Source organism: Lynx canadensis, chromosome B4 (genome assembly GCF_007474595.2).
Source record: "Lynx canadensis isolate LIC74 chromosome B4, mLynCan4.pri.v2, whole genome shotgun sequence".
Classification (NCBI taxonomy): Eukaryota; Metazoa; Chordata; class Mammalia; order Carnivora; family Felidae; genus Lynx; species Lynx canadensis.
Window position 1 is genome coordinate 41,108,278 of NC_044309.1, and position 12,833 is coordinate 41,121,110.

The 12,833-nt window shown below is 52.2% G+C and overlaps 1 protein-coding gene across 5 annotated transcripts in view; it reads right to left on the reverse strand.

Annotated features, from left to right (window-relative positions):
- Positions 1-939: 939 nt before the first annotated feature.
- The window catches only part of SCNN1A (sodium channel epithelial 1 subunit alpha), an 84,919-nt gene continuing 73,025 nt past the window's right edge, over positions 940-12,833 (reverse strand). For all 5 annotated transcript variants that reach the window (XM_030321498.1, XM_030321500.1, XM_030321497.1 and 2 more), the window contains 11 exons: positions 12,174-12,441; positions 11,141-11,331; positions 7,249-7,352; positions 6,699-6,862; positions 6,185-6,283; positions 5,824-5,941; positions 2,400-2,478; positions 2,243-2,300; positions 1,986-2,041; positions 1,772-1,847; positions 940-1,408 (listed from right to left, as the gene is read on the reverse strand). In XM_030321498.1, the coding sequence (XP_030177358.1) occupies positions 1,040-1,408; positions 1,772-1,847; positions 1,986-2,041; positions 2,243-2,300; positions 2,400-2,478; positions 5,824-5,941; positions 6,185-6,283; positions 6,699-6,862; positions 7,249-7,352; positions 11,141-11,331; positions 12,174-12,441 (1,582 nt within the window). In that variant the 3' untranslated portion in view covers positions 940-1,039. The remainder of the gene's footprint in view (positions 1,409-1,771; positions 1,848-1,985; positions 2,042-2,242; positions 2,301-2,399; positions 2,479-5,823; positions 5,942-6,184; positions 6,284-6,698; positions 6,863-7,248; positions 7,353-11,140; positions 11,332-12,173; positions 12,442-12,833) is intronic.

The following is a 12,833-nucleotide window of genomic DNA, read 5'->3' on the forward strand; positions in this document are numbered from 1 at the left end:
ACATTCCTTATGCAACATACATTTGTTGAGCACCTGCCTACTTGCTCCAAGCGGGACACTGGGCTAGACCCTGAGGATACATAAATGAACAAGATTCATTCCCTGACCACAAGGAGCTCACAGTCTAGCTGGGGAGGCAGACACAAGTGAACGAGAAGGTATGATGCAACATCAGCACCCCAAGGGACGTTATGCTGTGCTATGGGAGGCCAGGGGAGAGGGAAGTGAGCAAATCTGGGGCAGACAAGAAAGGGCAGAAGGCTTCACATAAGTAGAGGTGTCTGAGTAGGGTTCTAAGGGATACACAGGAGTTCTCCAGATGGTGTGGAAAGCTTCCAGGCCGAGGAAATAGCTTGAGCAAATATGTAGAAGTATGAAAGACACAGAGGCATTGGGGTACAGCTCCGTGGGGGCAACAGGCTAGATGAGGCTGGAAAAGGCCTGGAGCCAACTAGGAATGGCTAAGCCTTGACTACATTGGTCTGCTCCGGCCCCTGCCCTAGGAAGGGGAATTGCCCAAGAACGAACAAAGGGGGCTTTTGGGTGGGGTTCCCCACTCAAGTTCAAGAAGAGGATCAAATGTCTGTGTCACTGGAAAGCAGTGTGGCCAGGCCCGGGGTTGGCTTCAGTCATCTTTGGGTAGGAAACCTGCGCATGCCTTTGTGTGCCCTTGCTTGTGTTTTGTTTCCGGTCGCCAGTGGTTTCCTAGGAAGGTTCCTTGTCTAAGCTCCAAGTTTGGCTTGGCTGATCCCAGGGAAAAGAAGACTTGTTTGCACTTGGGTAGGGAAATCAGAGTCTTCTAGAGGCAGGACCAGAGGGCACAAGACAGAAGCCAGGGCAATTATGGGCAGGTTCCCTGGCCCCCGTTTCCTGGGCAATTTCTGTAGCCCCTTATCCACCCTGCTTCCCTCCCCCACACCAAAGGCAGTTAGGCAGCTCTGAGAGGAAGTCCCAAGACATTCTTTAATCCTGCCAAGCCTGCTCCCCTCCCACCAGGGGAAGCGCCTGCCTTGGGAGGGGAGGGCACTTCCCTTCCCTCTCAAGGCTCCCCCAGAGTATAGGCAGAGGAGCTGGCCTCCACCAAGTTGGATGGAGATGGGCAGGGACCCAGAGTGGCATAGGCAGGCGGAGGGGCCATCAAGGCCGGGGAGGTAGCAGGGCCTGGTGGGGATGTGGAGTGGGGGCAGAAATGGGACGGGAGGGAGGAAGCTGGAGTGGAGGCCACTTCCTGGGCACCCCTGCCCCCTCGGCCTGGAGACCAGTATCGGCTTCGGAACCTCCGGAGCAGCATGAGGAACGTGATGACCAGGAGGTCAAAGATGAGTTCAGCCATCTCCACCACAGACAGCACCGAGGAGCCGAACCACAGGCTCCACTGGCTGCCCAGGTTGGACAGGAGAGTGGCCATCTGTGAGGGAGAAAGGCACACTGATCACTGGGGCAGAGGGCCCTGGGTGGGCTCTAGAAGAAGAGCCCCATCCCTCCCTCCCTGAGGTCCTCCCTCACCCCTTTCAGCCTCCTGGTGGTCCCCTGGACCCCTTCTGTCCTAGTCATACCCATCTGGCGCCCCCCCCCCCCCCCCCCCACCACACCCAAAGACTTCATTCCCCAGCCAAGCTCCCCTTCTTCCAACCTCTGCAACCTCACCTTCGCCCCACCTTTCCTTGGTCCCCTGCCCTCAAGGCCCAAAACTTCCGGCCCCACAGAGGCACCCCCTTATTTTCTCTGACAGACACCCACCAAGATCTCCAAGAGAACTGCAAGGACATACCGTGACAGAGGGAGACTCAGAATTGGTTTTGTAGTTCAGCTCCTTGAAGAAGATGTTGAGTTTGGCGACCCCATTTCTTTGGAGTCAGGGAAAAGGGAGGGAGAAATGGCAATGGGTTCATTTCTCAAACCCTTACAAACACCCTCCTCTCTTCCCAGATCAGTTTTCCCTCCCAAGGATTCATCCCCCTCAGCTGGATCAGGGTAGGACTGACCTTTTGTTGTTGATAGTATAATTGTTCTGTCGGGATAGCATCTGGAAGATCCAGTCCTAGAAAAGAATGGAGGTGTCAATGGGGTCACCCCATACTCTTCAGGCTTACAGGGTGGGGGGTGGGATCAAACACATCCATACACACACATACACCCAGAAAAGACCACAGTGTTACACACACACACACACACACACACACACACACACACACACACACACTTCCCCTCTCCCTCGTATCCCTCCCCTTCCCCACATTACCTGGGATGTCACTGAGGGCCATCGTGAGTAACCAGCAGAGAGCTGGTAGCTGGTCACACTGGGGATGGAGAAAGGAGCTCAGTGATGGGGGTGGGGTTCTCCCACCCAGCCAAGTGGCTAGCTGCCCAACCGTGCCCCAGGGGAAGGGGACACTCACCTGCACGGCTTCCGGCACTTGGTGAAACACCCCAGGCGGTCTGAGGAAAAGGCATCCTGGAGCTTATAGTAACAGTAACCTGTGGGTGCAGAGAGATGCCCATTTCCCTAGGGCACCTCAACCTTCTGCACCCTGAACCCAAGAGGTCTCCCAAGATATGTGGGTTCCCACATCACAAGTAGCATTACAGTGATGTCTCCTGAGTGGTAACACCGAAAATGTTGAAAAAATGAAGCTACGTAAGGAAAAAAAACAAAAAACAAAAAACAAGCCAGGACTCATCTATGTAAAGATGAGTAGGATATGGACAAAATTCTAAAATTCAAAAAGAGGGGTGCCTGGGTGGCTCAGTCACCTGAACATCTAGCTCACTGATTGATGGCTCGGGGTCATGGGACTGAACCCTGTTTAGGATTCTCCCTCTCTCTCTCCCTCTGCCCCTCTCCCCTACTCATACTCTCTCCCTCACGCTCTTTCTCTCTCTCTCTCTTTCTCTCTCTAAAATAAAAGTCAAGGGGCGCCTGGGTGGCGCAGTCGGTTGAGCGTCCGACTTCAGCCAGGTCACGATCTCGCGGTCCGTGAGTTCGAGCCCCACGTCAGGCTCTGGGCTGACAGCTCAGAGCCTGGAGCCTGTTTTGGATTCTGTGTCTCCCTCTCTCTCTGCCCCTCCCCCGTTCATGCTCTGTCTCTCTCTGTCCCAAAAATAAATAAACGTTGAAAAAAAAAATTAAAATAAAAGTCAAAAGGAAAACTGGGAACAATTGTTATGGAAGAATCATAGGATTAAACCACAATGAGATGCACTTCACACCCACCAGGATGGCTATTAAAAATAAATAAGTAAGTAAGTAAGTAAGTAAGTAAGTATTGGTGAGGATGTGAAGAAACTAGAATGCTCCTCTATTGCTCCTGGGAACATAAAATGGTGTGGCCACTTTGGAAGAGTCTGGCAGTTCCTCAAAATGTTGAGCACAGAGTTATGATATGACCCAGAAACTCCACTCCTAGGTATATACCCAAGAGAAATGAAAACATATGTTCACACACAAAATGGAAACAGGAAATAGAAACAACCCAAATGTCCATCCACTGATGAATGGATAAACACACGTGACGAATCTGTACAATGGAACATTATTCAGCCATAAAAACAAAGTACTGACAGATGCTACAAGCTGGATGAACTTTGAAAATGGTGTGCTAAAAAAAAGAAAAAAGAAAAGAAGAAGAAAATGCTGTGCTAAATACAAGAAGCCAGTCACAAAGGACCACAGATGATTCTATTTATATGAAATGCTCAGGACAGGCAAATCTGTAGAGACAGAAAGTAGATTAGTAGTTTCTGGGGGTGACGTGGGGGGCTGTGGGTGCAGAGGATGGGAAGCTCAGAGAGTGCTGATGGGTAAGAAGTTTCTTTGTGGAGTGATGGAAATGTTCTAAAGTTGACCGGCCACTACTGTACAGCTCCGTGATTATACTGAAGACTAAAACTATACTAAAATCAAATGCGTGAATTACTTGGGATAGAAATTATCTCAATTGAGTTGCTACCTAAAAAAAAACGGGTGGGGAGAATGAGTCTATGGATCTCCCTTCTCTCCTATTCGCCAAGTTCTAAGTAAGTATGTTCTATTGTGTCATTCTTGCTACTTTTAGTTGGCTGGTCCAGAAGTCCTTCTCCATTTCTGACCCAAATCCCTCCATCTACGAGGGCTGGGGGTCTGGAACGGTGAAGCATGGGGAGCAGCTGGGTCCCTTCCTCTGGGGAGTAAACAGTCCTTGGGAGACTGTTCCTCTCCCCATCCCCAAGGCTTCTCAGCCATCAGCATTGTTATTTTTCCTCTCACAGATCCTCAAACTCACAAGCACCTAGAAATCATTGTTTGGGGGCAGCGGGGAGCAGGGGGCAGGGAGTCCCTGCTCTGCACATCCTCCTCGTCCTCAGACATGACATCACGACTTGCCCCTGGGCCCCTGAGTGTCCCTCCAGCTCTGATGTGCTCTGACATAAGGTGGGAGAGATGGGAACCAAATGCAGGGCAGGGGAGAGAGCTGTGTGGAGCAGACCCAGGGAAGGGAGGAGGCAGGAAGATCCACAGGGACAGAACCAAGAAAGGCAGACACTATAACCCCTGGGGTCTGTCCCGTCCCCTCAGAGGTGTGGAGGTTCATCTCCTCCAGCAGTGGCCACCAGCAGAGGGAGAGCTGGGCCCAAGGGAGCCAGACAGGAGGACCCTCAGGTCACAGGCGCCAGTTGAGAGCCTGTGCACCAGGATTTTTAACCCTCTACTTTCCAGTTTCTTGTTTGGGATTTCCTTTCTCTCAGCTTCCTACCACAGAGCCTCCATGGGGCATAGCTCCGCTATAGTGGAAAGGAACAGGGATCTGTCTACTCCTAATCCAGGATTAAAAAGGAGATCTCAGGGGCGCCTGGGTGGCGCAGTCGGTTAAGCGTCCGACTTCAGCCAGGTCACGATCTCGCGGTCCGTGAGTTTGAGCCCCGCGTCGGGCTCTGTGCTGACTGCTCAGAGCCTGGAGCCTGTTTCCGATTCTGTGTCTCCCTCTCTCTCTGCCCCTCCCCCGTTCATGCTCTGTCTCTCTCTGTCCCAAAAATAAATAAAAACGTTGAAAAAAAAAATTAAAAAAAAAAAAGGAGATCTCAGGGGCGCCTGGGTGGCTCAGTCGGTTAAGCATCCGACTTTAGCTCAGGTCATGATCTCATAGTTTGTGAGTTCGAGCCCCACGTAGGGCTCTCTGCTGACAGCTCAGAGCCTGGAGCCTGCTTCACATTCTGTGTCTCCCTCTCTCTCTGCCCTTTCCCTGCTCATGCTGTGTCTCTCTCTGTCTCAAAAATAAATTAACATTAAAAAAAAAAAAAAAAGATCTCAGTGCTCTCCAAACTTTTTTTGATTGTGCCCACCTGTAGGTAAAAAGGTCTTAAGTAACTCCAACATATGTATTTGATTTATAAATTACAAACTTGCTACTATAGAATTGATCCATTAAGTACATTATAAAACATATATAAAATGGAAGATGTTAGGGAATGAGGTAGATACATCTAACTTCTAGTATTTTCTTCCTGCACCTTGTGAGCTGTCCTGTGCCTCGCCCGGCACCAGAAGAGTGAGACAGGGAAGCTACAGGCAGAGTGTGGAGTGAGCAAGGTTTTCTTCACGTGCTCCTCCTTCCTTCTGCTGCAGGTTATTTTTAAATGGGGCCTTTCCCTATAAACACACAGAAGCCAAAACCCAGAGAGAGAAGCCCGAGGGAGGAAGGGGATAGAGGGGAGAGATGGAGTGACAGGAAACGGAGGGGCTGGAGCGCAGGACAGAGGGAGAATGAGGGTCACAGAGGGTCTGAGAGGGAAGTCTGTGAGAGTCCTGGGGCAGAGGGGCCGGCCAGGGGCTCCCTGTGGTCTCACCCCAGGAATTATGCTTCCTGTAGTCACAGAACTCCGCGTTCTTGGGCAACGGATAGAAGATGTAGGCACAGCCACACTCCTTGATCATGCTGTCCTGGAAGCAGGAATGGATACACACCTGGGGGACACAGGAGTGACAGGAAAGGGGGTTCAGGCCTGCTCTCCCCACACACAACCCAAAAGAGGCAGGAAAGGGGAGGACAAACAATGCTCTTCACCATACTTGTACCCCTCTCTCCACCTGTCCCGTTCGCTCACACACACACACACACACACACACACACACACACACCCCTCCAACTTGGACTGACCAACAGGGCAGGCCTGGGAGATGGTCGCCATAGAAACGGGCTGGTCTCACCTGCTGTGTATACTTGGTAAGATAAAGGTTCTCCACGGGGACTTCACTGCCATTCTTGGTACAGTCACCATAGTCGCCCCCAAGTCTGTCCAGGGCTTCCTGCAAACCCCCACACACAAAGAAATCAGAGGTCAGAAGTCAGAGCAAATGGCCCAGACCTCTTCCTGAATTCTCCACCTTCCCTCAGGTCCAGGCCATTTGTATCTCGCACCTACCAGCCTCTCCTGTCTGCCTCACCATTTCAAAACACGCCCCAGCAGCCCCCAACGCCCATCTGGGTGCTACTTTCAAGGACACTGGCTCCAGAGCACCCCCGGAACCCTAAGCACATCCTGAACCCTTCTCAGCACACTCACCCAAGGGTCCTCCTCAGGTCCCTACTTCTGCCAGCCCCTCGCCCCTAACTCTGCTTCTGAAGACGGCCACCTGCCTCAGGCCCACCCCACACGATCTCCCTCTATAGTCTTCTGGCTGGTGAGTCACCTCCCCTGCCATCTTCCCGGCCCTCTCTTGCCTTCCTCATACTGATGGAGGTCTCCACACCAGGCCTCAAGTTAAAGCCGCCATCGTCCATGAAGGCAGGCTCATCCTGCCCATGCACCATTACCCTGGCCCCGGTCACTGTGGACAGCAGCGGGATGAAGTCATTCTGCTCTGTGCGCAGCGTCAGGGACAGACCTAGGGGTGCAGAGGGAGTGGAGTGGGGGAGGTCCTGGAGGAGTGTTGGGGGATGGAAAGCCCCTTCCACGCGCCTAGTTTCTAATGCTCCACAGAGGGCAAGGCCAAGAAGACCTACATAGGGATTTGGCAGCCCCCGGGCTGGATTCAGGGGTGGGCACGAAGAACTGGGACAAGATTCCTATAACACCTGGAAAGGACTTTGTGGTACCCATGGGGGACAAAGAACAGAGAGGACTCCTTCCAGGATGCAGACAGGCACGTTGTGGGGAGGCCCAGAGGCACACAGCATGTCTAGGACATGAGCACAAGATGGGTAACTGTGGGTGGGCAGGGCCGTGAGAAGTGCCGAGGCACAGGGATTGCGGAAATGAGGGCTTGCTCACCATTTTTGATCCCAGGCATGGAAGACATCCAGAGGTTAGAGTTGTTCTTGCCATTGAAAGTGTAGCAGTTCCCATATATCGGGTGGTGAAAGTGGGAGTAATTCCTATCCGGGAGAGAGAAAAAGTAGAGTCAAAAAAGAAAGTTGGGGGGTGGGTGGGTCAGAGAGAGCGGGACTTTCAGTGACCTTTGTTTCCTGATCACCTACTATGTGCTAGAAGCTTTCCCCATGTTCCCTCAGCCACTCCAACCAACAGCCTGTGAGGACATCATCCCCACGTCACAGAAGAGGAAGCTAGGGCTCAGAGAGGTCAAGTAGCTGTCCAAGGTCACACCGTGATGACAAACTTGAGACTCAAACACAGGTCATCTACCTTCTAATGCAGTCTCCTCCCCACCAGGCCACCTGACCTCACTGGCCTTGTGACCTCTCTTGTGTCACTCTGTTGCATTACGAAGACTTTGGCAGTGTCCCTAGCTTCTCGTGAATCTAAATCTTAGTTCCCCATTTGGACTGTGATCTCCTTGAGGACAAGGGTCACATCTCCTTCGTCTCTGTATCATCTCTGGGTTAACTGAATAGTTCTTGACCTACAGGCACTACAGAAGATCATTAATAAACAGTGGTCGAATGAATAAAGTGGAGAAATGGAAGGGAACAGAGTTAGGGGAGACAGTGAGAGCAGTGGTGAACACAGAGCTGAGCGGAGGAAGGTCAGATCCCAGGACAGATATGAGAGGGAGAGGGTTCTGGTGGGATGGCCTTGAGCAAGTCATTTTTTCTAAGCTTACTCTCATCTGTAAAACGAGGAGGCTGGAACTGGATGATCTGGAATATTCCACTGGCCTTGAAGAACAAAGGCCTACAGATATGAAATACTGGTGCACATTCTAGGAAGTGCTAGGAAGCCAGCATTTCCAGAGCTAAGGCAGGATTCAGGGAGGGAGGAAAGAAGAGGCTACGGAAGTGAACAGAGACCAGTCCTGAAGGGCCTGTAAGCCCTGCTCAGGGGGAGAGGGGACAGCCAGGTATGATGTGATGGACACACACCATGGACAGTATGCAGCAGGTGGAATCAACCGATTAGATGGAACAACATGGATGGATCTTAAAAACAGAGCTTAGGAAAACAAGAGGGGAAACGAGACATGACCACTTATATATCCATAGGAGAATATATGAGAAGCAATATAACGTGAGGGTTAAGAGCACAGGCTCCAGAACTAAACTACCCATATTTGAACCCTAGCTTTAACAAGTATTAGCTGTGGGACCAACCACGTTACTTAATCTCTCCATGCTGTAGTTTCCTCATCTGCAAAATGGGGATAAGAACAGGACTTGCCTCACAGGGGTGCTGTGAGGTTGAAATTACACTTGGAAGGTGCCTGGCACTTAGTAAGAGCTGTATACATTTGCTCTTAAGGTTACAGGCATCCGTTAAGGTGGCTAAAGTGAAAAAGACAGTAGGGGCGCCTGGGTGGCTCAGTTGGCTGAGCGTCCAACTTCGGCTCAGGTCATGATCTCGCAGTTCGTGAGTTCAAGCCCCGCGTCGGGCTCTGGTGCTGACAGCTCAGAGCCTGGAGCCTGCTTCGGATTCTGTGTCCCCCTTTCCCTCCGCCCCACCCCTGCTTGTGCTCTGTCTCTGTCTTTCAAAAATGAATAAACATTAAAAAAAAAAAAAAGTAACAAGCGGAGGGTGGGGAGAATTTAGAACCCTCATATACCGCCCGGGGAATGTAAAATAGCACGGCCACTTGGAAAACCGTCTGAGAGTTGCTCAAAATATAGAATTACCACATGACCTAGGAATTCCACTCCCGGGTATATACATGAGAGAAATAAAAACATACATCCCTACAAAAACTGGTACGGGAATATTCTTAACAACATTACTCGTAATAGCCAAGAAGTGGAAACAACCCAAATGTCTATCAACTGACGAACAGATAAATCAAAGGTGGGATATCCACACAATGGAATATTATCCAACCATAAAAAGAATGAAGTTCTGGCACATGTTGCAACATGGATGAGCGTTGAAAACATGATGTTAAGTGAAAGAAGTCGGGAACAAAGGCCGCATAGTGTAGGATTCCATTTCTACGAAGCGCCCGCGATAGGCAATCCATGTAGATGGACACTAGATTCCTGGTTTCCAGGGCTGGGAGGAGGGGAGGGAATTGGGAGTGACCACTAGGAGGTGTAGGGTTTCTTTTGGGGGTGAGGAAAATGTCCTAAAATTAGATAGGGCTTGCACAATTCTGTGAATATGCTAAAAAATCACTGAATGGTATACATGTAAAGGATGACTTTTGTGGTGTGGGAACTGTATCTCAATCAAGCTGTCACTGGAGAAAAGATTACAGACAGAAGGAGAAAGGATGACATGGGGAGGAGAGGGATGAGAAAGCCACGATAAGGAGCTTCACCTCGGTTCTGGAGGCCACAGGAGACAGTGGAGGATTTTGAGCAGGACTAACTGGAAGAGTGGCAGAATAATGAGAGGCTTTGGCGGCAGAAAGATACTGGGAGGTGAAGGGATTATAATAACCCAGGTGAGAAATGATGAGGCTCTGAGCTAAGGAAGTGACCTAACCGTCAAGACTGAGATGAACTATGGACTTTCCACTGATGGGGAGGTAGGAGCATGGGGCTGGCAGAGCAAGAGGACTGGGGGGAAGGTGACAATTAGAGACAACCAGTGGCAAGGTGAGATGACTGGGGCCCAGGCCCTGCTACTGTCTCATTTCCCAGCAGGCAGCTCCTGTCTTCAAACAAACAAGAAGATTGGAGACAACAACAAAATCCTATGCTGAGCAGAGTGTGTGCACCAGGTGAGGGTGGGGCAGAAGCAGGTGACACCTGGCCCTGCTGCCATTCTGCAGCGATGGGGGCGGGAAGGGCCCCTAGAGAGTGGAGAGGCTGCCTCAGCACCCTGCCCGAAAAGGTGAAAACCAAGGAGAAGTAGGAGGGGAAGGGTGGGGTAGGAGGGGCCAGAGGCTACAGCCTCAGAGAACTGCCCAGCTGCCATGACCTCTTTGCAAGGACATTGTGACTGGATCTATAGCAGAGGGAATGCCTGGCGGGCAGTGCAGTTGAGTGGGAAGGATCCTTAGCTAGCTAGGGCTGGCCTGGTGGCCTAGGGCAAGTCACATTCACCTGTTCCGTTCACGAGCAACAGAGACCCATTTTTCACTGCAGTTTACAAAATGCCCTCCCGCATAGCTCATGAACATGGAGACGGGTGTTATCAACATCTTCATCACTTGAGTAAAAGTGCCAGAAGGGCACGGATTATATACATTGCCCTGTTTGATGTGTCCCAAATGCCTAAAACAATGACTGGCACACAGCCCAGACAGTAAAAAGTATTTGTCTGAATACACAATGAATGAATCTCATTTTCCCCGCATTTTACAAAGAAACAGTCTCTGAAGAGTGATGTGAAATGCCCAGAGTCACCTGGCCGGAAAGTTACAGAGCCAGAGCAGTGACTCAGGTCCCCTCCTGCATTCAACCCATGCTATTTCCTCCAAACCACTGCTGTCCACCTCATCTGAGAAGATGACCTTCCGGGCACCTGTGAGTTTGGTGCTAGTGACAGAGGGGCCTTCGAAAGATGGAGAACCATGCTTCCAGCCATTGGATTCTCAAAGCCAGACCTCAACTACAGCCTTCCCAGGGCAGCATATTAGACTGCCTCACTCAGACCCAGCCCTGCAGGATAATCCATGGGGCAGAAGTTTAGACCTGAGGTCAGTGCGTCCCCTCCTCCCTGCAGGCATATATTTAGCCCAAAGGCCTTTCCTGGGTGCTGCCCATCTGAGCCTCAGGCTGACTTCAGAAAGAAGACTCCGTGGAGAGCACAGAGCCAGGCAGGAGGGACTCACGCCTGATTGCAGGAGGCCTGGTTGAAGCGACAGGCAAAGATGAAGTTGTCCAGCATGTCCTCCTCCGAGGATGGAGAAGTGTCCCGCAGTCGAGAAAGAATGTTGATGTAGTGGAAACGGTACCACTCCCTCACTGCATCCACCCCTGACGAGTACGTCTGGTAAAAGCAGTCCGATTTGTTCCGGTTGCACTAAACACAGAGAGCATCAGAGGATCAGCAGCAGGGGACAGGCGGCAGGGCAGGCTAACGTCAAAGAATGAGTGGTCTGAGGTCCTGAGGACTGGGGTGGGGAGCCAAGAGTGCAGAAGAACAGAAGGCAGAGGTTGAAGCCCGGAAGAGAGTGGACCAGGAGAGCCTAGGCTTAAGGGAGCAGTTGGCCAAGGAGACCAGGAGCTGCGGTCCCAAGTGTGGCTCATTTATACAGCCTCTGCAAGACGGTGGAGCAAGGATTCATCTCCCCACTTTACTGATGGGAAGACGGAGGAATCCAGAGGCTTGCCCTAGCGACTGAGCTAGGACTGGAACTCAGGTCTCCTGGTTGTGCGGTCCACTCTCCCCAAAGGGGGCCTCTCTTCTTCCCTCTGCTCCCCTCCCGCTTCCACTTACTCTCCCTTTTATTTTTTATTAAAACAATTTTTTTAAGTCTCTCATTTTACTGATTCCTTATTCTCTATCTCAGGCAGGCAGAGCCCCAGTTCCCTGCCATACAGGAGGGTCCCAAGGGAGTCCCGACCAGTGGGGGGCTGACGATTCAGAAAGGTGCTTTTTCCGCCACAGATCTGACTTCCAGACGTTTAAACCCTCCCACAGAGGCCCCAGCGAGGAGACCCCCACAAGCTGGCGTTCAGAGACATGTTATTTAGTTATGTATTTTGCCAGCAGGCCGACGAGGTCCCGCCTCCCGTCGCTAGGCAACAAAGGCGGGGTCCGGAAAGGGAGTGCTGTCGGGGCGTGGGCAGAACCGGAGGGTCCGGGCAACCAGGAGGGGAGGGACCCGAAGGCCGGGGGCGGGGCCCGGGGGCGGGGCTTACCAACTGGAAGCCGACCTTCCAGTCCTTCCTGTTCACTTGGGGGTTATTGTCCCGCACGCTGGAGGCGGCGCTGCGGACTCCGCGGGCCCCGGGGGGCGGGGCCGGGGCCCACAGGCGCCGCAGGGGGTGCGGCCAGGGCTCCCGCAAGTCGCGACGACCGCGGGGGTGGGTCCCCAGGGTGCTGGAGGAGTTGTATTTGTACAGGTCGTAGAGCGTCTGCTCTGTGATGCGGTCCAGCTCCTCCAGCTCCTCTTTAATTTGCGTGTACCTGGAAGGGGCGATGGGAAGAGGGTCGGATTTGGGGGGCGGCTTCGCGCTAGTCCCTGGCCCTTCAGGGCCTCGGTTTCCTCGCCAGAAACCGGTGAGGTCGGTCCATCCTGGAAAAGCCTGCAGGGAATAACTCTGGTGTCTCCAAGGCTCTCTCGGAGGGATGGGGACGTGAGAGTGTAGACTGGTTTTCCACGGGGTTAGTGGAGGCGACTATGAGCCCCGGCGGTGACGGCATTTATTACGGCCTGTTTATCAGAAGGGAGAGGCGGAGGCTCCTGTCGGTGAGGCCCTCTCCTCCCACTCGCCCTGGCCGCGAAGGGAACCCGGAACTCATCTGCCCTTTTCCAAGACGGGAGAGGGTGTGGCCGCGGCCTTCGCCCACAAGCTCCC